This window comes from Sminthopsis crassicaudata, chromosome 5 (genome assembly GCF_048593235.1).
Source record: "Sminthopsis crassicaudata isolate SCR6 chromosome 5, ASM4859323v1, whole genome shotgun sequence".
Lineage (NCBI taxonomy): Eukaryota > Metazoa > Chordata > Mammalia > Dasyuromorphia > Dasyuridae > Sminthopsis > Sminthopsis crassicaudata.
In genome coordinates, this window is record NC_133621.1 from 295,153,921 (window position 1) to 295,177,249 (window position 23,329).

General features: G+C 38.6%; 1 protein-coding gene across 4 annotated transcripts in view; it reads right to left on the reverse strand.

Annotated features, from left to right (window-relative positions):
- The window catches only part of LARGE1 (LARGE xylosyl- and glucuronyltransferase 1), a 577,873-nt gene that overhangs the window by 266,028 nt on the left and 288,516 nt on the right, over positions 1-23,329 (reverse strand). For all 4 annotated transcript variants that reach the window (XM_074271517.1, XM_074271515.1, XM_074271516.1 and 1 more), the window contains 2 exons: positions 16,965-17,047; positions 1,619-1,742 (listed from right to left, as the gene is read on the reverse strand). In XM_074271517.1, the coding sequence (XP_074127618.1) occupies positions 1,619-1,742; positions 16,965-17,047 (207 nt within the window). The remainder of the gene's footprint in view (positions 1-1,618; positions 1,743-16,964; positions 17,048-23,329) is intronic.

A 23,329-nucleotide genomic window follows, 5' to 3' on the forward strand; every position in this document is an offset into this window, starting at 1 on the left:
TTATAAAACTGCGCATGCCCTATGATTCAGAAATTCCACTATTAGCTCTGTACTACAAAGAGATCAAAGAAAAAGGAAAATAGCCTATGTGTATAAAAATATTAAAGCAGCTCTTTTTGTGATGGGAAAGAACTGGAAATTTAGAGAATTTCCATCAGTTGGGGAATGGTTGACCAAGTTGTGACACACGATTGTGAAGGAATACTAGAGCACAATAAGAAATAATAAGAATAGTTTCAGAAAAACAAAACAACATGTCAACACTTCTATGAACTTATGCAAAGTAAGGTAAGAAGAAATGAGAGGCTATTGTACACAGTAACTGAAATGTCGTAATGATGATCAATAATGAAAGGCTTGGTTACTCTGATCAATACAATGTTCCAAAACAATACCAAAGCATTCATGATGAAAGAATACTATCCACCCAAGAGAGAACTGATGAAAAAACTGGCAGTATGATTTTCTTACTTTGATTATCTTTCTTGCTTTATTGTGATAAGAATAATATGGAAATATGTTTTGCATGATTTCACCTATATAATTGATATCATTTTGCTTGGCTTCTTAGTGAGGGAACAAGGGTAAGAAGGGGAGAGGGAAAGAATCTGGAACCCAAAGTTTGTTTATTTATTTTTTTCTCAATAGTACTTTATTTTTACAAATATATGTAAAGGTAGTTTTCAACATTCATTTTTGTCAGATTTTATGTTCCAATTTTTTCTCCCTCTTTCCCTTCATTACCTCCCCCCTCACTAAAACAACAAGCAATTTGATATACATTATACTTGGTATAATATTTTTAAACATATTTCTGTATTTGTCACGTTGTGCAAGGAAAATCAAATCAAAAGGAAAAAAATGAGACTGAAAAAAGGAACAAACAAACAAAAGAAGGGAAACTATTATGCTTTTAACCACATTCAGTTTCCATAGTTCCCTTTCTAGAAGCAGATGGCATTTTTATGCCTAGTGACTGGAATTGTCTTGGATCACCACTTTGCTGAGAAAAGCTAAGTCTGTTTTGATTGATCATAACATCATCTTGACATTACTGTGTACAATTTTCTCTTGGTTCTACTCACTTCACTCAGCATCAATTCATGTAAATCTTCTCAGGCTTTTCTGAAATCAGCTTGCTCATCATTTCTTAGAAAAATAACATTCCATTACATTTATATACCATAAGTTATTCATCAATTCCCCAATTGATGGTCAGCCATTACAAAAAGGTGTTACAAACATTTGGGCACATGTGGGTCCTTTTCCCTCTTTTATAATCTCTTTGGGAGACAGATATTACTTGATCAGAGGGTATGCACATTTCATAACCCTTCGGGCATATGGAACCCAAAATTTAAAAAGAAAATATTATATACACATTTTAAATAAAAGAAACAAACAAAATGAATCTAAAAGGTCTATTATTTTAGATCATCATTAGCGTAGGAATATGACAAAGCCATTTCTAAGTCATGACAAAATCTTAATTACACATCTTGGTATTCTCATCGATCAGTTGAGCTTACCTTATTGGCCCTGCAAAAATGATGAGGAAACCAGGCTCATTGACTATAATACAAAGGTACATACACGCTCCTCCCACCCACCCCTTTACCTTTAATTCATCAGCATCATAGAAGTCCACTCGTACGGCAGGCACCATCCACGTCTGGAAGAGGGTGGCCAGGATCTGCTTGGCAATGGCATCAGCGATGAGATGGAAGTGTAGAGGGTTCCGTCTATTGGGGATAGGGGGAAGAAATAGCAGAATAACTTAGGATAGGATCTTTGCTTGATTATTATTAAATGATTTATTTATAAAAGCACATAGCACAGTGGCCGGCACAGAGTGGGCTCTGCATAAATGCTTAGTCTCTCCTTTCCTTTTCTCTTTTGCACATATATTTGACTTTATATGTGTTACATGTTGAATACCAATATTAGGTGAATATAAACTCTTTGAGGGAAGAGATTTTTTTTTGTTTTTTTATTTCCAAGACACTTAGCACAAAGTCCTGAATTGAATAAGTGCTTAATAAATACACCCTGATTGATTTCCTGAAGCAAACAATTTCTTCTATGGGAGAGATACAAAAACAAAAATCATCAACTATGGTCCAGGAAATCCACACCAGTGTTGGTATATCACTCTGAGTTGGTTTAGTCTTTCTAAATGTCTACCTTGGTGGCAAGTAAAAGTAACCCTCAATAGTGGTAGAACATGCAGATTAAACTATGAGGGTACAATGAATAGTATTAGACTTTTAATCATAAATTCCTAAGTTTGAATCTTCTCTCAATACTAGCTGCGTGATTCTAGGTGAGTTACTCGATTTCTATTTATCTCAGTTTCCTAAAGTGTAAAACAGGGATAATAATTAATACCTCCCTCATAGAATTGTTATGAGGATCTAATGAGATGACATATTTACAGTTCTTCTAAAATCTTGAAGTATGATGCAAATGCTATTTATTATTGTTATTTTTGTGGTTTTAGAATTATGAATAGGTTAAGGATCTCTGGCCATTGATCTGTGCTCTGAATTTGAATATATTGCTTCTCTGGAACTCAGTCTACTGATGCATAAAATGATGAGATGCATAAGATAGTAATAATGCATAAGATGAGAATTAGGATGTGATTCTGGTTCTAAATGATGAAGTGGAATTAATCCTACAAACAGAGTAAAAAAAATTAGAATCTCAGAGTTACAAGAAAGCTCTGAGGCCATCTAGCCCAACCTATACTTGAACAGGAATCTCTTCTATAATACTTTCAATCGTGGTCAACTGCAATTGAAAGTCTTTAGTGATGAGGAACTAATTATCTCCTGAGACAGCCAATTTCTCTTTTTGGATAGCTCTAATTGTTAGGAAACATGTCCTTATGTTAAGCCAAAACCCTACTTTGAACAATGCTTATCCACTGCCACTAGTTCTAGAGGCAATTTGATCCCTCCTTCATCTATCAGTCCTTAAATACTTGAACACAGCTGCCATGAGTTCCAAGTCTACTCTTCTCTAGGCTAAACATCCTTAATTTCAACTTAATTATTTCTGCTATGAAATGGTTTTTTGGCTTCATATTGTGTTGGTTGTTGTCTTTTAGATTCATTCAAATTTATCAATGTCCTTCTTAAAATGTGTCACTCAATACCAAACAAGGTATTGTTCTAGTTTTTGCTCTCGTACTTACTAGCTACATGATCAGGGCAAGTCATTTTACTTTCCTGGATCTTATTTCTGCTTCTGGAAAAAAAAATGGCAGTAGTGACAATATTACCTGTGCTAGAGAGCCATTGTGAGGAATACTCTTTACAAAGTCTTGGAATATTTGCAACATATTATTTTCAGGATTCCATATCTACTACCTATTAGTTCCATATATCAGTGTATGCATTCTGCATGCTCTGAAAGGGAAACTCTTAGTAAATTCATCAACCTTGTGCAAATGTTTTCCATAACTTTTACTCCTTGACAAAGTTAAATGGTGAATCACGAAAGAATTATCTTGCCTTATAGCAGTGTTCTGCATCCAACTAGTGCTTAATATTTGCCTTTTCAATGAATGAAAATCTTGCATGATTTAAATAAGCATTCACTAACTGTTTATTGAAGAAATGAATGAATGTCTCATAAATAATAAGCATTTATCAAATGCTTATTGGAAGACAAACTAGAAGAACTGGTGAATGTCTTAGACATGTAGGTACTTAATAAATCCATGTTGAGGAATGGTTAGCCAGTTGAATGAGAGTCTTGTAGACAATAGTTATTTAATAAATGCTAGTTGGAGGATAGATGGACAAATGGATGAATGCCGTAGACATCCATTGGACATTGAAAGGATGGATTCTGGAGGACAGAATCTATTACAAACAATAAGTACCCAACACAAGCTTATCTGAAGAATAGATGCATGAATGAGTGGGTGGAAAAATGCCTTGCAAAGAACAGATTTCAAAGATTTTTTTAAAAGATACTGATGAACAGATACATTATAAACAGTAGGTGTTCCACAAATATTTGTTATATGAATGGATGAATTCATGTCTTATAGCTAGTCAGTCCCCCCCAAATGCTTCTTAAATAATGGAATATTTAATAAATAATAGGCTTTCATTAAATGTTTGTTGAAGGGATAGATGGAAAAATGGATCAATGAATGGAGGGAGGGAAGAAGGGATGATCAATACAAACAGTAGGTGCTAAACAAATGTTTGTTTAAAAGTTGAGTGGATAGATGAAAAGACATCTTACAAATAGTAAGAGGTGAATTACTGTTCATTCATAGAACAAAGGGCAAATGAATAGAGATGAAAGTGAGATAAAAGTATAAAGAACTCTTCCACTGGGCTCCAGTCTAAGTATCCTGCTATCAAATATACCACAGTTCAATCACCCCCACTTTGAGGAAAGGAGGACAATTAGCTTGATCTTTATTGAGCTCTCTTCCAAAGAATATGGAGGAGGGATGTCAGCGGAATTTAGCGATGATTTGTAGGGAGGGGTGGTGAGTGCATATTTATCCATAGACTGGTGACTTCTCCACCATCAGGGAGGGATCCACATTTATGAAAACCAATGAGAAGACAGATGGTCTATTTAGCCTTTAGCATCAGCTGTACCTTCCTTCAATCCTCTGGGAGGCATAATAGAGTCTCATTTATGTAGAATTTATAAAGGTAAATGGGTGTACTTGTCAACTAGCATTTTTCATCTACAACAGAGGGAAGGCTTAATTTCAAACACAGGGTGAAACTAAAGGGAGAGAACACACTGAGCTGTACATAGTGACTAAGAACTGGGACCTCTTAAGGAGATGGGTATTGCAAAACTTAGAAAAATGAGAGTCATTGAGATACAGGAGAAGAAATAGAGTATTTGAAGAATGAGTTTGGGTTCTAGATATTTATAAATATATATTTCCTCTTACTACCAGGATACTGGTCCCCAACATTACAAACTGAACTCTTTGAGAGTGGGGAATATCTCATTTAAAAATATCCTCAATGATTATCACAATGTTTGACACGTAGTAAAAACTAATTCCTTAATTCCCTCTTTCCCTCTTTTCTTCCCTTCCTCTCTCCCTCCCTCCCTCCCTCCTTCCCTCCTTCCTTCCTTCCTTCCTTCCTTCCTTCCTTCCTTCCTTCCTTCCTTCCTTCCTTCCTTCCTTCCTTCCTTCCTTCCTCTCTCTCTTCCTTCCTTTCCTTTCCTTTCCTTTCCTTTCCTTTCCTTTCCTTTCCTTTCCTTTCCTTTCCTTTCCTTTCCCTCCTTCCTTCCTTCCTTCCTTCCTTCCTTCCTTCCTTCCTTCCTTCCTTCCTTCCTTCCTTCCTTCCTTCCTTCCTTCCTTCCTCTCTCTCTTCCTTCCTTTCCTTTCCTTTCCTTTCCTTTCCTTTCCTTTCCTTTCCTTTCCTTTCCTTTCCTTTCCTTTCCTTTCCTTTCCTTTCCTTTCCTTTCCTTTCCTTTCCTTTCCTTTCCCTCCTTCCTTCCTTCCTTCCTTCCTTCCTTCCTTCCTTCCTTCCTTCCTTCCTTCCTTCCTTCCTTCCTTCCTTCCTTCCTTCCTTCCTTCCTTCCTTCCTTCTCCTCTTACTCCTCCTTTATCTTCTCCTCTTTCTTTTCCCTCCCCTTCTCTCTATTTCTCTCTCTGTCTGTCTCCCCCCCAATCCTCCTCATTTACCTATTTACCTCCTAATCATTTACCTATTTACTTACTATGTACCTGCTTAAATACATATCAGTCAAGCTCTGAACAATGAGGCTAGACTTTAAGATTCCATCTGATTCTAAGCCTTGTGACTAAAATATCAGAGACTTATAAGGTTAAGGTTTCAGAAAGTCTTTTATCAGACTTGTCCACTTTTCTCTTTTTTAAAGACTAAGTCTGAATGCCAACTGCAAAGGGTGATAGCTACCAATTTTCGACAGATCCTCCAAAGTCATCATCTAACCATACTGCTCTAAGTCATTTCACATCTATCCTAGATTCTGTCAAGTCTCATGGCAGAGGGGGAGGACCATCAGATTGGAAACTGGAGAGCCTGAGTTCGAATGCTGTCTCTGTCAGGTACCACGTGTGCTACCTTAACTAGACCATACCTGCTTCATATTCAGGTTCTTCATTTTTAAAATGAGAGGCTGAAATAAAAAGGTCTAATCTAGCTTTAAATATATGACTTGTAGACCCTCCACCATCCTCTGAAAGGGCTTTCTATACTGAATCTGCCCAACTATTCTTTCCCATGTTCAAGGGAACTTTCTTCCTAACTGAAACAACCAATAACAATAAAAATGAATCTTCTTTGACTTTCTACTGCTAACTAAATAAGGTGTGAATTCCCCAAAGGGAAAGCTCCAATCTACTCCTTCAGCCTCCAGGCACACCATTCTCTTCCCATTAAGTGGTTTGCCATTTCCTTTGCCAGTTCATTTAAGGAATGGGGAAACTGAGGCAAATGGAGTTAAATGACTTGCCTAGAGTCACAGAGCTATCTGAGGTCAGATTTGAATTCAGATATTCCTGACTACAGACCTGATGCTCTATCTACTTTACTATCCAGTTGCTCCAAAAGAAATAGAAATAAAAGAGATAATCTTTGCCTTCACAAAACTTACATCCTAATGGGGGAATATGTTGGGATTTTCATTAGCAGCATCAACAAAAGAAAGTGCTTTGTAAATACTAAAATACCATAGAAAATGAAGTTGTAATTTAAATTAACAAGTAGGCATTTAAATTAACGAGTAGGCATTTATTAAATGCCTACTATATTCCCACTACTATGCTAAGACATAGAGATACAAAGAAATAATGTAATGATGATGATGAATGCTTTCAAGAATTCCCATTTCTCCCATTGACTGATCCTGCCCTTAGATACCTGCAATTACTTCAAATATATTTATCTTGAGCATATTAAAAAAAAAAAAAAACTCCTACTAGAATATAAACTCCTTGAAGAAGAAGTAACTTGCATTTGTTTTCTAGGATTCTAGCATGGATCCTGGCATACCATAGGGGCCTAATAAAAGTTCTTTGAAATCAGAAAGCTGGAAGACTAAGAATATTAGGTCAACTTTTTGAACTCATTTACTCTATCTATAAAATGGGGATAATAATCCCTCTCCTGCCAGACTCACGAAGATGTTATGAAATAGTGTAACTAGGTAGTGCAGTGGATAGAGCACTGGCCTTGAAATCAAGAGAATCTGAGTTCAATAACACTTGACATGTACTAGCTGGGTGGTCTTGAGCAAATCACTTGACTCCATTGACTCACCAAAATAAAATAAAATAGCAAAATAAAAGCAAACGGATATGAAATACTTCTGAAAATAAAAAAACACCAGGTGAATGTAAGATGCTATTTAGCTAATAAAGCTTTTGAGGTGTTAGAGGAAGGGAGACTAATTGCCTTTCTCACTGACTATTATAATCTATAATCAGAAAAGCAAGTGCTTTTTACAAACAAATTTACTAATAGTGAATCAGAAAATGAATTTTTGGTTTATTTTTCTAATCCATCCATCAATCAATAGGTAATTCCCTGAGGGTTTATTATGGGATAGACCCTGTAATAATTGCTGGGAATGTTTTAGTATTTACAGAGCATTTTCCTTTTTTGATAGTGGGAGTGTATTTCCAGCACTCACCTATCGGAATGTAAGTTCCACGAGGACAGGAATTGTTCACTTTTTTTTTTTAATTTCTATCCCCAGTATTTAGAATGCAATAGTCAATAGAGTTTAAAAATGGCAGAGACCTTGGAGGTCATGTAACCCAATCCCTTCATTTTACAGATGAACAAGCTGAAGGCCAGAGTATATTAGGGGATCTGAAGCTTCCATCCTGGAGCACCATTGATCAAATTAATGAGTACCTCCAGGGGTCCATCATTTCAAAATAGCCTCAGCTATTTCTCCTTTTATTCCTCAGATGTCTTGTCTTCTTTCTTGGACCTTTGACTCCTTTCCCCTTTCCACTTCTGGAAGCCCATGAATACTACTATGATGGTTGTGATCCTCTACTCCCCATTGGCTCCAGTTACCATTCCTGGGCAGCAAGGGGACATCATAGTGGATAGGGCTATGGGCCCAGTCAGCAAGACTCATCTTCATGAGTTCAAATTTAGCCTTAGACATTTAATGGCCGTATGACACTGGGCAAGTCATTTAATTTTTGTTTACCTCAGCTTCCTCGTCTGTAAAATGAGCTGGAGAAGGAAATGACAAACTACTCCAGTATCTCTGTCAAGAAAACCCCAAATGGGGTAACAAAAAGTTGGACGTGACTGAACAACCATTTTTATAACTTTTCAAATCAAAATAGTCTTCCCTGACCTCGACACTCCTGTAACCTATTATTAATTCCATTAGAAGGTGAGCTTCATAAGCTTAGGGAGTATCTTTACTTTTGTATTTATATGCTTGGTGTTTAGCAAGATGCTCAGCACACAGTAGGTGTGTAAACATGTATTCATTCACCATATTAGAAATGGAGGATGCCTTAGGGGGTCACAAAATAAAATTCCTTTATTTTACAGATGGGGAAACTGAGGACCAAAGAGATGAAGTGACTGTCATAAAGTCACACTTGACTAAAGTAGTAAGTAATACAAACACGTGAGATTCCACCCAGTATCTGATTTCCAACTGGAGTTTTTCCGCTGGACTACATTGAATCTAGGTCATCTCTGCAATACTCTGAGCACAATAATGAATTCTTATTTTTTTTAAGTATTTAGTAACTAGCAATTATTCTCATGGCTTTTCTACTAAGAAACAGATGCTGAAAGAAAAGATTCTTTACTCATTTTTCACTCTCAGAAACTTTCATTTGATCGTGGCCTTGGCCACATTCAAGAATATTTCACTGAAGTTGATTCTTAGTAAGAAAGATTTTAGCCTAGTCTCAAAGTCACTTTAGATAAAGAGGATCAAGAGTAGAGAATACTTAAGTCAAGCCACACATTTTGTAGATGAGCAGTAAGATGTGGTGGGTAGAGAGACCCCATCTTTGCTATTAGGTATTTTAATTTAGGTAGGTTATTTAATGTCTCTGGATCTTGGTTTCCTCATATGTAAAACTGAGGGCACTGACCTAAGTGATTTCCCAAAGTCCTTCCATCTCGCCAAACTATGCAACTATGAGGATATTGTGACGAATTTCTGCCACCTGCTAACTGTGCCTCAGTTTCCACATCTGTAAAATTATTTGGACTATTATTTGATTTTTTTCAGGCAAACCAGATCTGATATTCTCTCTTCTAAGGTCCATCCTCCCCTTGCCCAGTTCTGACATCCCTTATTCTAAGCTCCCTCCCAGCTCTGAAATCCCCTGTTCTAAGCTCCCTCCCAGCTCTGAAATCCCCTGTTCTAAGCTCCCTCCCAGCTCTGACACCCCCTGTTCTAAGCTTCCTCCCAGCTCTGACATCCCCTGTTCTAAGCTTCCTCCCAGCTCTGACATCCCCTGTTCTAAGCTTCCTCCCAGCTCTGACATCCCCTGTTCTAAGCTCTCTCCCAGCTCTGACATCCCCTGTTCTAAGCTCTCTCCCAGCTCTGACATACCCTGTTCTAAGCTCCCTCCCAGCCCTGACATCCCCTGTTCTAAGCTCCCTCCCGGCTCTGACATCCCCTGTTCTAAGCTCCCTCCCGGCTCTGATCTCCCCTGTTCTAAGCTCCCTCCCAGCTCTGACATCCCCTGTTCTAAGCTCCCTCCCAGCTCTGATATTCTCTGTTCTAACCCCCCTCCAAGCTCTGACATCTTTTGTTTTTAGGACCCTCCAATAGTCCATGATTAAACAGCTACAAAGCTACAAATTCAGTTCTTCACTTGCCCTACTTAGTTCCTTCCCCTTATCCCCCAGTCAGGATAATTCCAAAGTGACTTGGTTCATTCTAGAGATACACAGGCTAGATGTGCTCTCTCAATAGATGGAAATAGTGTACATGGGCATGTCACGTGTGTGTGTGTGTGTGTGTGTGTGTGTGTGTGTGTGTGTAGGTAGTCTAGTGAAATCTATAAGACCCCCTTCTCAAAATCATGTTCTTAAGTACATAAAATTAGAATTACCAAAGACACAAATGATATTGAGGTACAGTTATCAAAAGATTAAAGAAACAAGTCAATGGACCTCCAAGTTAAAAAGTTTTGAATTAGATGAACCTCCTTTGGTTTTCCTCTTAAGGTCCAAGGAGGTCCCTAGACTGGCTGAGTCCAAAGTATCCTAAGTCCTGGGCTCCAGGATCTCAGCCACCTCATGGGCAGGAGTTTCCAAGAGGGACAAGGGACCAGGAGCACAAGCTGATTTCATCTTTAGTGACCAAATACTCCCATTCCTCCTCCTCCACCTCACCAAGTAAAACTGGAACAAATTTGTTAATTAGCACACCAGTAGAGATGATTAAACCACCATGACATAGATTTCCCCCCCTCAGAAATTTGCCACAGATTGTCTGAGGCATTCTGGGGCCTGCTTTTGTATTAAAATATATGGTAACACTCCAGCTGAAGCATCCTTTAATTATGAAATGACAATGGAAATCTGATTTTTAAAAAAATGCATGTAGAATCCACATGAATACCAAGGAAATTCATTATACTGTGTGCTATTAGAGCACAGAGCACCATGGGAGAAAGCAAGGGGCTCAGGTGAATTTAAATAAGAGTTCTCACGCAAGAGAGATCGTGCAATACATCCTCTCTTTCTGGGTCTCATTTCTTCAAATGAGAAAGAAAAGGATGTGGTTAGGTCTAGGGCATCATAGACAGAGTGGGAGAGAAGCTCAGCATCCCTGTGTCCCAACTCCCCTCATTTCACAGAAGGGGAGACTGAGGTCTGCTTGCTTAAGTCATTTTGGTCATACAGACAGCAAGCATTAGAAGTGGGATTCATACCTAGGTCATGATAATGATTATAATAACAGTTAAGTGGCTAGAGCACCAGCCTTGAATTCAGGAGCATCTGAGTTCAAATCTGGTCTCAGACACTTAACACTTCCTAGCTGTGTGACCCTGGGCAAGTCACTTAACCCCAGCCTCAGGGGGGGGAAAAGTTAACATTTATATAGCACTTAAAGTTTGTAAATGATTTTGTATGATTTTTAAAAAGTTGATCCAAAACAATCCTATATGGTGCTCTTATAATCTCTACTTTACAGATGGAGAAAGAGCCTGAAAGGGGCTAAATGACTTGCTTAGGGTCCCTCAGGTGATTAGAATTTAAATTTTGATGTCACATCTAATGTTCTATCCACTCTGCTGAAGCTATTCCAAAGACAAAAATTAGACAGTATTTGCCCTTAAGAAACTTATACTCTGGGAGGAAGGAAGGGAGAAGGGAGGTCGTGGGACTTTGTTGAATCCATAAAATCACAGATTTTATGGAATTGTTAAGTGTTTAAGAAATTGTTGAGGCCATCTAGCATTTTACAGATAAGGAAATAGGCCCAGAGCAGGGAAGGCTGAGAAAACAGGCCAATGAAGAAAATACATAATTAAATAATGAGGTAATTTGGGTAAGAAGGTGCCAGGCAGGGATCAGGAAGAGCTAAAGGAGAAGATGGGCCATAAAATATGTGGTAGAAAGAGGAAGGGGCAGCTACCTTATTGACTAGGGATAAGATGATCCTGATGGGTAGGAAGCATCCCGAGGGGCAAGTGAGTTAGGTCAATCCTCCAGGATGATTCCAAAGTGACTTGGCTCTTTTGTATTAAAATATATGGTAACACTCCAGCTGAAGCATCCTTTAATTATGAAATGACAATTGTTTTTATTTAGCTATATTTAATAGTAGATAGAGCATCTGGCCCTGAGTCAGAAGGATCCAAGTTAAAATTTCCTGATGGGTAGGAAGCATCCCGAGGGGCAAGTGAGTTAGGTCAATCCTCCAGGATGATTCCAAAGTGACTTGGCTCTTTCTCAGTCTGCTCCCCTTCTCCTATCCACCACATACTGAGTACTGGGCGATCCTTGCGGACTTGGGCTGTTTCTCTTCCCATCTTCCTGGATCAGACTCAGTAGTTAATAAATGCTTATTGAAGTCAATTAAATTGGACTGGGTTGAATTTGAAGGGAGACCTCTGGTCCTCCATCCTTCCACGAAACCATGTGGTCCTCTGTTGCCAAGATTGTGCTCCACCTCCCGCTGTCTCTCTGACCTTCAATCTTTCTTTCCCAAATTGTCTGCTTTTACTTGACACTCAGGATTCAAAACCACACTTTTCTGTAGCTAGGAATTGTACCAGTGCCCAGGAAAGCCAACTTCCAATTTTGCTGAGTTAGAGTCAGGGAAGGGTAATGATGATGAGGGATGTATACACACACACACAGACACACACACACACACACACACACACACACACACAATTCTTCTGTCTACACAACTGACTCCTTATTTTTACAGTGACTGTCTTGATGGGGCTAAATAACCTGATGTCCCAAATCAATCAATCAGCTAATCAATTAATAAACATTTATTAAAAGAAAACCAGAAGGGAGTGACATTTCCATTTATCTCTGAGAATAAAGCCAATATACCTGTGATCGCAGAACTTTTGCACACACACAAAAGAAAGTTAACACTTTGTTTGCTGGCTCATCTTCCTTCAAAGGAGGTGAAGGGCTTGAAATACAATCAGAGATATTAAGTTGGATGGAACCTTAGAAGTCATATAATAATAGACTTAGGCCAGAGGCCACCTTATTCCTGTCTTTCTTTCATAATACTAATAAGGAAATTGAGTCCCAGGGAAGAATAAGAATCGCTAGACGCAAAGCCAATGTACTTTCCACCTTACCGTGAAGCCTCCTTTATTTTTATTTAGCTATATTTAATAGTAGATAGAGCATCTGGCCCTGAGTCAGAAGGATCCAAGTTAAAATTTCATGTCAATCATTTGCTAGCTATGCAGTCCTAAGCAAATCACTTAAGCCTAATTGTCTCAGTTTCCTTATCTGTAAAATGAACTGGAGAAGGCAATGGCAAAATCATTGCTGTATCTTTGCCCCAAAAAATCTCAAAATGGAATCACAAAATGACTGAACACCACCACCACCATGTGAAATTCCCGTTTTCCCTACCAAGGAAAGGAGTTATTTGCAAATGCATTAACAAAGCAGAAAGGTAGTCAACCATCCGGACATTTGGAGCCATTAGGTCAGATGACTATAAAAGAATTTTATGGCTCTTGATATACATGATATTCAATTTAAAAATAGACCCAGAAGAGACTTCCCTTCAGCAGGAATCTAACCAATCACCTCCCAAGGGGGAAACTGAGGTGAAGTGATAAGAAGAAATTTGTTCTCCATCACAGAAGTGACAACTAGGATTTCAATTCAGTTCCTTTGACTCCAAATACAAATCTCCTCCTGCCCCATCAGTATAATCTGCCTCATCATGAAATCACTAGGATACCGAACAAGGCTTCTTAAACTTTTTCCATTCATGATTAATATAAAGTAGGTATACAAAAGCAACATTTATGGATAATAAATTATAATTTCACAACCCCCCTATTCATTTATGAGTCCCCTCTGGGGTCGAGAATCACAATTTTAAAAACTGGGATTTAGAGGGTAAAGAAATAGATTTGGAATCAAATATCCTGACTCTGCTTTGCATCAGCCGAGAATTTCCTCCCTCCTCATCTCTGCCCTTAACAATTCTTGTTTGCTTTCAGAACTCAGCTCGAGTATCATGTTCTCCATGAAGCCTCTCCCGACTCTTCCTAGACATTAGTGCCTCCCTCAAAAAAACAGATACTCCAATCGATTTTGAAGTATTTTTGTATAGACCTATACATGGTCATGTTGTCTTTGTCCAACAGAATACAATCACTTTGAAGGCCATTTTCATTCATAGTAGTTCCTTAATACTTATTGATGTCAGGGCATCCAGGAGGCACAATGGTTAGAGCCCCAGCCCTGAAGTCAGGAAGACCTGAATTAAAATGTGGCCTCAGATGCTTAACACTTCCTAGCTGTGGGACCTTGGGCAAGTCACTTAACCCCAATTGCCTCAGCAAAAAAATTAGTCTTATTAACACTAATACTTAATACTAATACACCTTAAATACTTACTGATGACTACCTAGTCCCTGTGTGATTTGGGTTCAATTATTTTTCACCCTCTCGGCATTTCTTTGTCTTATCTAACATGAGAAATCAGGACTGGAGCATTCAATTCTCACTGCAAAGAATGGGGGCCATAGGTCAGGGAGAAAGAAGAAACTCTGAATTCATACTCTAGTCCTCAAATTGACTTTCAAAGCAAATCTGTCCCTTCTTTTTAATATTCTCTATGGCTATTTCATCCAGGCATCTTCGAGAAATGAAAATGATTTAAGACAACAAAGCAGGTCACGGCTGAAGATTTGGGGAAAACCTCATCTGAAAATGAATGTAATTACCATAATTAGCAAATAGACCCCAAAGAGGCATCTTGCACAGCTACTATTATATTATTATTTAGCATTAGGAAGGTATTCATTTGGCAAAGTACTTTATAATCACGTATTAGTTAATCCCTAAATGTGTCGGAAATGTAGTTCTACTATTTATAGCCTCGCTTGGCTGTGCAAGAGAAGTTTCAAATTCTCTTTGCTTCCTTCTCTCACCCATACCTGATCACCTTGATCTATTAAGTTAATCAGTTCATATAATCATAAAGCTGGTAGAGACTCAAGGTCATTTTGGCTAACCCATTAGTGTCTTTATGACACTCAAGACAAGTTTTTTTGTTTTTGTTTTGTTTTGTTTTGGCTGAATCTCAAATAACTCCAGTGATGGGGAGCTCACTACTCATCCATTTGAAGAAGGTAGTTGATTTTTGTCCTTCACCTTTACATTCTTAGTGCCTAAAAAACACAGCACCTCTTATAAATTTTACACCTTAAATCTTCAATAAAGCTTTGTAAAGGACTTTATGAGCGCTGGGATGGTTGGGTTCTCATATGACTTCTGAGAGGAGAGGTGGAATAGTTCATACTGAATGTGTTTCTGAATTAGTAAGACCTGAGTTCAAGTCCACCTGTGAATCTGGGCTAATCACTTAATATCTTTGAACCTCATATTCTCAGCTGTTAAATGGGACAGAATGGCACCAGAACTAGACATACAGTCTCTGAATAATGAACACCTGAGTTCAAATCTAGTTTCTGACATGTGAATTAATGAAGGAATAAATAAAGCATTCGTAAACATTTATGATATTAAAAACAACAACCTTGTTAAGCCCCTATAAAGGGAACAAAATATAGTTCTGGCCCTCAAGGAGCTCTCATTATTATGGGAGAGGCAACTTTCCCCAGCAAGTCAGAAATCCTGAGGGGCAGCAGCAAATCACATGATTATACTGTTTCCTTAATGCCATTCCCACTGATAAAATGATAGTTTTTGATGTGGAACCATCCTGGGTAAGTCACTGAGATTCTCAGTACTCTAGATATTTATCTGAGTTTACGAGCCGTAACAATCAATACTCTGCACAAGTGGAGGAAGTTTCTTTAACAGGAACTCCCTATAGAGATGAAATCCTGTTCAGCTCTGGTATTCTTCCCCTCCTTTCCTATTCCTATTCCTTGGGAAACCAACTACAGAAAGAGGAAAAATCAGGTTTGACCTCAATGTGTCCAGCATTTTGCTGAGTGCTTCAGATACAAAAGAAACCAGCAAAACCAAAACCATTTCTTGGTTTCAGGGAGTTTATATTCCAAGAGGGAAAATGGTATCCATCCCCCAACTCTATCTACCCCAAAAAGTATAAAGGTAATCTTTATGGAAAATAACCTTAGATGGGAAGGAATATTTATGGAAGGTAACCTTAGATGCTAAGGTATTAATAATAGGAAAGGCTGGGAAAGAGTTCTTGAAGGAAGGTTTTAAGTTTGAAGGAAAGCAAGCAAAAATCCTGAAAAGCCAAGGTGAAGAAAAAGAGCATTTTAGACTTGAGGGTCAGCCAGTTCAAAGGTAAACTTTATAGAAATTGATCTGTTTTTATTATATTTTCCACAGGATAGGCATTGCCTCTTCAAGCCACATGGAAAGAGCGTTTTAGCCAAAAGAAAAATGCCTGGCTCTTATTTATCCCCCACCAGTGATTACTGATTCATGATTTCATGATCTCTTGGACTTTTCAGTTCTTGCTCATGGAAACCAATTGAATTTGCAAATCAATTGAGGTTGAATTTGTGAATACTTGTGACTGTCCAGGTGAGGATCTTGGGGCCATTTGTTTTAGGGATGAAAAGAAGCTCACTTCTTTTGGAAGCTCACTTGGTCTGAGTCCCTTGTTCGATAAATGAGGAAACAGACCAGAGAGGCTAGTGGCTTGTCCCAAATCATCAGGTACTACATAACAGATCCACTGCTCTCTCTTCAGGTGAACTGAACCATCCTTGTATTCCAAGCTTACATGTGTAGCACATTGACTTCAGAATCTCCTTGATGTAAAGGCTACAGAGACTCCCCCCCCCTCCATAGTTGAAAAGGAATTCCTCTGGAGCATCCCTCATTAAAAAAAAGGTGATGCAGCCCCTGTACAAATACTCCTACTCTGCTTCTAGAAAGGTTTAATGGTTAGGGAGATTTTCCTTCCATCAAGCCAAGGTCTGCCTTAGAATATCCTAGTTTTATCCTCCAGGGCCAAGAAGAACAAGTGGAAACCTTCTTCTCTATGGCAGTCTGAAATACTTGACAATAGTTAATATATCCCCACTAGATATTCTCTTCTCCAACCTAAACAAACTCCAATTCTTTCAATTGAACCTTTTCTAGAATAGTCTCCAGGTTTCTAGAAGGGTTACCTCCTCTGAACAAGTTAGACGTTGCCCACCTTTCTAAATGGCTTTGAGGATTTTATGTCTACTCATTTAAAGCTTCTCCTCTCCCCTAGGGCCCATTGAAATCATTCCTCAAATTAATCCCAACCCAAAGATGGGAAAACATTTCCCTTACCTATGAAATAAGACAGACTTGACCAAAGTGACGACATCCCGACTGGCGTTGTACCCAGCGCAGACAATGGCGACGTGGATTGTCTGGGGAGAAGAAGAGAACAAGATGATTACGACAGAATGAAGGACTTTTCCCAGCGCCTCATCACTCAAGAGAAAGATAAATTGCTCCCACTCATTCCGGGGGTCATTAGAAAACATGGGGCACAGTTTGCAGCTGTTTATGCCGGCTCGAGACAGTTTTATTAAAACCATTTTAATTGGGTTATGGCACCATCATCATTTGGAAGCCATTACAATCCTTCTAAATTACATTTTATGTATAGCAGGGACGATGCTGATTAGCTACAACAGGCTAGCAGAAAGTCACTTGCCCACATGCCTGGAGCCAAAAGCAATTGACAAGAGGACAGTGGTAATGAATATCCACTGGGACAGAAGATTCACTGTTAACCAGATCCATTAGACAGCCGAATGGGCGTCTGGCAGGGGATCATCTTCCTGGTGAATGCAAATAAAATAGATTTTAATCTGTCTGGGATGAAAGAAGACTGGATCAGGGAACAAAGAAAAAAAATGGAAATGGACCCTGTGACCCAGCCAAGTCTTCTCCAGATTATATTTTTATAGTTAGAAGAGACCACATCGTTTTTCCAGTTTAATCTTTCAAAAATATGATGGAGAGAAAGAGGGTTTGTCTTGTGAGAAAGGCTTGTCAGAGAGCTTGGGTTTTAGTTAATCCTGCCATTAATTATCTCCTGGGAGACTCTGGGCAAATTGAGTTACTTTACCTTTCTAGAATTCAGTTTCTTTCTTCAAGTTCCCCATCCTGATGGCTAGTACCCTCCCTTCCAAGTACTTTGTCTTTTCTGCCTCTGAAGAAACCAAGCGAATTCTGAGAATTATGCAGAACTTTGAATTTTCCCAAATTTCTAGAATCCCATTTTTAAAACACTATTCTCCCACTATTACTATGTGTCTACAAATAATGTTGATCATCTAAGAATCTAAACCTCAGGTGGCCAAAAAGGGCCATCGTCATTGTCAAGGGTTGAGGGACATTAAAAGTACTGATGGGCACCAAGACCCAAAAGATGGTGACCAACGTGGCAAAGGAGAGTCAGAAAATTGGTGTTAGTAGGGTGTGGCACATTACAGGCGATGATTTGGGCACATGGAAGCTATGGAAAAGATCTCATTCAAAAGTATGTGTGTGCAGAACAAGAGCTATGGCCAGTCATGATGCTTGGCCCAAGACTTGCTCTAATAACTAAAAGCTAACTGGGGTACTCTTCAGGCTTCTTCCTCAATGGTAACATTTAGACAAAACCAGACTAATCTTCTGTTGGAATGGGAAGAAATACTTCTGCAGGCATGCACTGGATTAGATGGACCCTAACTATCAGCTCTGATCTCTCCTTAAACAATGAAAAAGAAGTAGAGCACACGTTGGACAGATTTTCAACGGGAGACTCATAGAAAAGCATGAAGAACAACCAAGAGGGGAAGGTAAGGAGGAACTTGGATTTATACTAAAACGAAGCCTTTTCTCATCTCCACAACTCTCAGCGCCCTATTCCTTTAATTACCTTGCATTTATTGATGAGCTCTTATTTATTCTTTTTATCCTAATTCTGTATACTTTATATGTGAACTATTTGCCTCCTCTGTTAGAACGGAAGCTCCATGAGGGCAGGAGTTGTTTCATTTCCATTTTAATATTTACACTGTGTGTGATCAATTTAATGATTGGACTAATGATGGGAGCACCAAGCAGGACATCATGGATCTGGTGAGTTTCCAAAATGGAAGACTGAGATTCCTAAACCTTGCATAATACCTGCAATTTTTCTTTGGGGGAAATATTTGAATCCAAGTGGAGTATTGACCACTTAGATAACAACCTAGATGACTAAGTACTCAACAACAGGGGACTCCGCCAAAATTCTGATGCAGAGCAATAAAAAGGTATGTGCCAAGGACAACTCATACACATAACAACAATTCAAATATGAAGCTTCAGAGATTGCCAACGTTGCCTTGGTTCCAGGCTTAAGGAACACTTTAAATGAGCACATTAACTACTGGAATGAGTGTGGATTTTTTAAACACTTTACATAATTCCCCCAATCTCTTTAGTTTCATCCATACACCTGCTTCTATGAATACATTCATCAAAGGATGCCATATTGACAAGGCACTGCTACCCCAGCAAATGATACCGTTTTAGTCAATTAAGTTAGTCACAGAGGCAGTGCCATCTTGTGGGTTCCTGAAAAAAGTCAGGGTGATGGAGAATTCCTTGGTTAAGTGTTGATGTGACTATTTACTTCCTGTGTGGATGCGGGGAGTACATGTAACTCTCTAAGGCTCAGTTTCCCCATCTCTTGAGGAAGCTGGATTAGCTGAGTGTTACTGTGTGTTTTATCCTATAACGGAGACTAGGAAAGGAAGTTCAAAGTCTAGCACACAATAGCAATAAATTACATAGTTATGGAATCACATAACTCTAATAATCTCTCTAAAAGTCCTCAGACATCGACCGTTCCATGACTATTACTTTTCAGATGGAGATCACCATAGTTAAATTAATTTAATCAATTATTATTATGTTATTTATATATATATTAGTTATTAATAAAATCATTTAAAATTATTATCAAGGGCACAGAAATTGCATCACCACTGGAGTTTAAGGTTGCCATCAATTGATAAGGATTATTTTCAATGTGACAGAACACGAAAGTCTTGAAAATTGATGTACTGACCTGAGTCTAAATCTTGTCTCAGATACTATAATCTGTGGGGATTGAACACATCAATTCCTGGACTTCATTTGTAGAATAAGGGAGTTAGGCTTAATGACTTTTGTGGTCTCTCCTAGCTGTGATACCATAAAGACCCAGCCTCCTGGGTTGCATCTCCTCATCAGTGGAATGAAAGGATTAAACTGGATGGCTCTAGGTCCAGGGTGCTATGATCTTAATTTTATTTTACAATTATTTAATGGACTTCTCAGGTGATAGTGTAATATATTTGTTGTAATTTAAGACAAGCAGATGACATGCTAATGGGTTAGCCTATACTCTGCACACAGTAGGGATATAACTAATATATTTCTGTTGTAATTTAAGAGAAGCAGATGATATCCTAATGGCTCAGCCAATACTCTGCACACAGTAGGGATAAATCCGATGCGTTTCTGTTGTAACTAAGAGAAAAGCTGCCATCCCAATGGCTACTTTGGAGGATGTCAGGGTTTCTGAAGCCTCCTGTGATAATTCTTCCTCTAACACCTCTAAAGACCCATCACATCAAACAAGGGCCAGGGGAAGTGATCCTCTTCGAGGAACTCTTGTTCTGCTGACATTACAATTGCTTATCTCCCTAGGCTTCTGTAAGATGAAAAAGGCTGCTTAATGAAAGAAGGATAATTCTCTCAAGGCCGATTCTCTAGGGCACAGAAAAATCTTATGGACTCTCTAGAAAATATATTGCAGAATTCTTTATTTTTCTTATTTCTTTATAACTTAGGCATTCTTTCTTTCTTATTATATTTCTGATTGATTACCAGTTTTATAAGGTTATAGATTTAATCTGGAAGTCAACTCTTCCATTCCCATTATACAGATAAAGAAACTGAGCAGAGAAGAGAATAAATGACTTGGCCAGGACCACACGGTTGGCCACATTTCTGAGGAAGGAACTGATTCTCTGATCTGATGCTAATCCTACTATATCATGCTTCAACTTTCCCAAAGCAGCCACTATCCAAGACTCACAGAGCATTTTTTTTTTCTGATTTCTGGAAATAGAAGTGGTTTATGATATGAAATTATATGAAGAATGGGATAGAAATATCGATACCCTTTGACCTGGCGATTCCACTGCTAGACATATACTTTAAGGAATGAACAACAACAAAAAAGATTCCTATCTATCGAAATATTTATAGCATCACTTTTTATGGCAGCAAAAACCTGGGAAGAAAGTTGATGTCTACTGATGGCAAGAGAAATCAGCTAAAAAAATTGTGGTATATGAAGGGGATGGAATTTCTATGTGTTGTGTAAGAAATGATGAATATGATAAGCTAGAGAAACATAAAATCACATAAACTGATGAAAAGTAAAGGAGCAAAAGAAGACAACAGCATTTAAAATTATCTCAATGATGTAAATAAAACAATCAAAACTTAATAGTATGAAATTATAACAATCAAGCCTGGCCCCAAAGAAGAGAAATGATAAGGGACCTTCATCTTTATACCTTCATCTTTGCAGAGGTAAAAAGACTATGGAAGGTCGAATACTGCATATAATGTCAGAGTTTCTGATGTGTTGCTTAATTTTGATGAATTTGTCTACTTAAAAAAAACAATGATTTAAAGGATGACTTCTTTGGAGGGAGGGGTATATGGGAATATGTAAAAGAAAATCAATAAAAAATTATTTTTTAAGTGGCAATTTGTCCCTTCAAAGGATGGGAAACGCTATCCAAAGCATTATGTTTGGAGAATTAAATTCCCAGCCACTTCTTCTTTCCACTGGGGTCAAAACTGGATTGAGATTCGGATACTTGGGGTCCTAACCTGGCTTAATTACAGTAGGTTATGTGACCTTGAACATTCCACTTAACTCCGCAGGAAGCTGCAGTTTTCTCAAATGTTGAGTGAAAGGGTTATTCACAAGATTTTATGGACATCTTAACAGATTTAAACCCTGGACGTGGGCGAGTGAAGTGATCAGGAATAAATAGTAAAAGCTTCATAAAGCACTTTAAGGCAGAACACATTTCTCCCTCATCATCCTAAAAGGCACATGGTGAGAATGTTTTGTTCCTTAATTATATAGGATAAAGAATTCAACTTTAGAAAGGTGAAGTGTCTTGCCCATCTAGTATGGGAAATACAATTTAGGATTATAGGATAATATATTAAGAACTGGAAACCAAATTCTTCATTTTACAGGTGAGGAAATTGAGGTCCAATGACCTTCAGGCACATATTCAAAGTCATTTCAAGGTGATAGTTGAGATTTTATTCCAAATCCAGCATATTTCCTATTGAATCTCACTGCTTCTTAAACTCCATCACTGTTCTGATTCTAAGTCATCCAGCACTTTCTGCCACTGTATACATTTTCTCAGTGAAAGTAAATGTACAAAGACAATATGATTTTGTCATCATGGAGAACTCAATGTGCGGCAACTCCTTTTACCACTGGAGATCATTAGGGAACTCTTTTTACCACTGGAGATCTTTAGGGAACTCCTTTTACCACTGGAGATCTTTAGGGAACTCCTTTTACCACTGGAGATCTTTAGGGAACTCCTTTTACCACTGGAGATCTTTAGGGAACTCCTTTTACCACTGGAGATCTTTAGGGAACTCCTTTTACCACTGGAGATCCTTAGGGAACTCCTTTTACCACTGGAGATCCTTAGGGAACTCCTTTTACCACTGGAGATCCTTAGGGAACTCTTTTTACCACTGGAGATCCTTAGGGAACTCTTTTTACCACTGGAGATCCTTAGGGAACTCCTTTTACCACTGGAGATCCTTAGGGAACTCCTTTTACCACTGGAGATCCTTAGGGAACTTCTTTTACCACTGGAGATCCTTAGGGAACTCCTTTTACCACTGGAGATCCTTAGGGAAATCCTTTTACCACTGGAGATCTTTAGGGAACTCCTTTTACCACTGGAGATCTTTAGGGAACTCCTTTTACCACTGGAGATCCTTAGGGAACTCCTTTTACCACTGGAGATCCTTAGGGAACTCCTTTTACCACTGGAGATCCTTAGGGAACTCCTTTTACCACTGGAGATCCTTAGGGAACTCCTTTTACCACTGGAGAGCTTTAGGGAACTCCTTTTACCACTGGAGATCTTTAGGGAACTCCTTTTACCACTGGAGATCCTTAGGGAACTCCTTTTACCACTGGAGATCCTTAGGGAACTCCTTTTACCACTGGAGAGCTTTAGGGAACTCCTTTTACCACTGGAGATCCTTAGGGAACTCCTTTTACCACTGGAGATCCTTAGGGAACTCCTTTTACCACTGGAGAGCTTTAGGGAACTCCTTTTACCACTGGAGAGCTTTAGGGAACTCCTTTTACCACTGGAGATCTTTAGGGAACTTCTTTTACCACTGGAGATCTTTAGGGAACTCCTTTGACCACTGGAGATCTATCGGGTTATTCATTGAAAACACCAAGAAAGCTTTACTTTGGAGAAGAGGAGATTCAAGAAGGGTATAACTGATGCCTTCAAGTATTTTAAAGGCTGTTAGATAAAAGAAAAAGACTTGGTCCATCTGGTCAAAGGTGGAAGAACCCAAAAGAGTGGGTGGAAATGCAAAGAAGC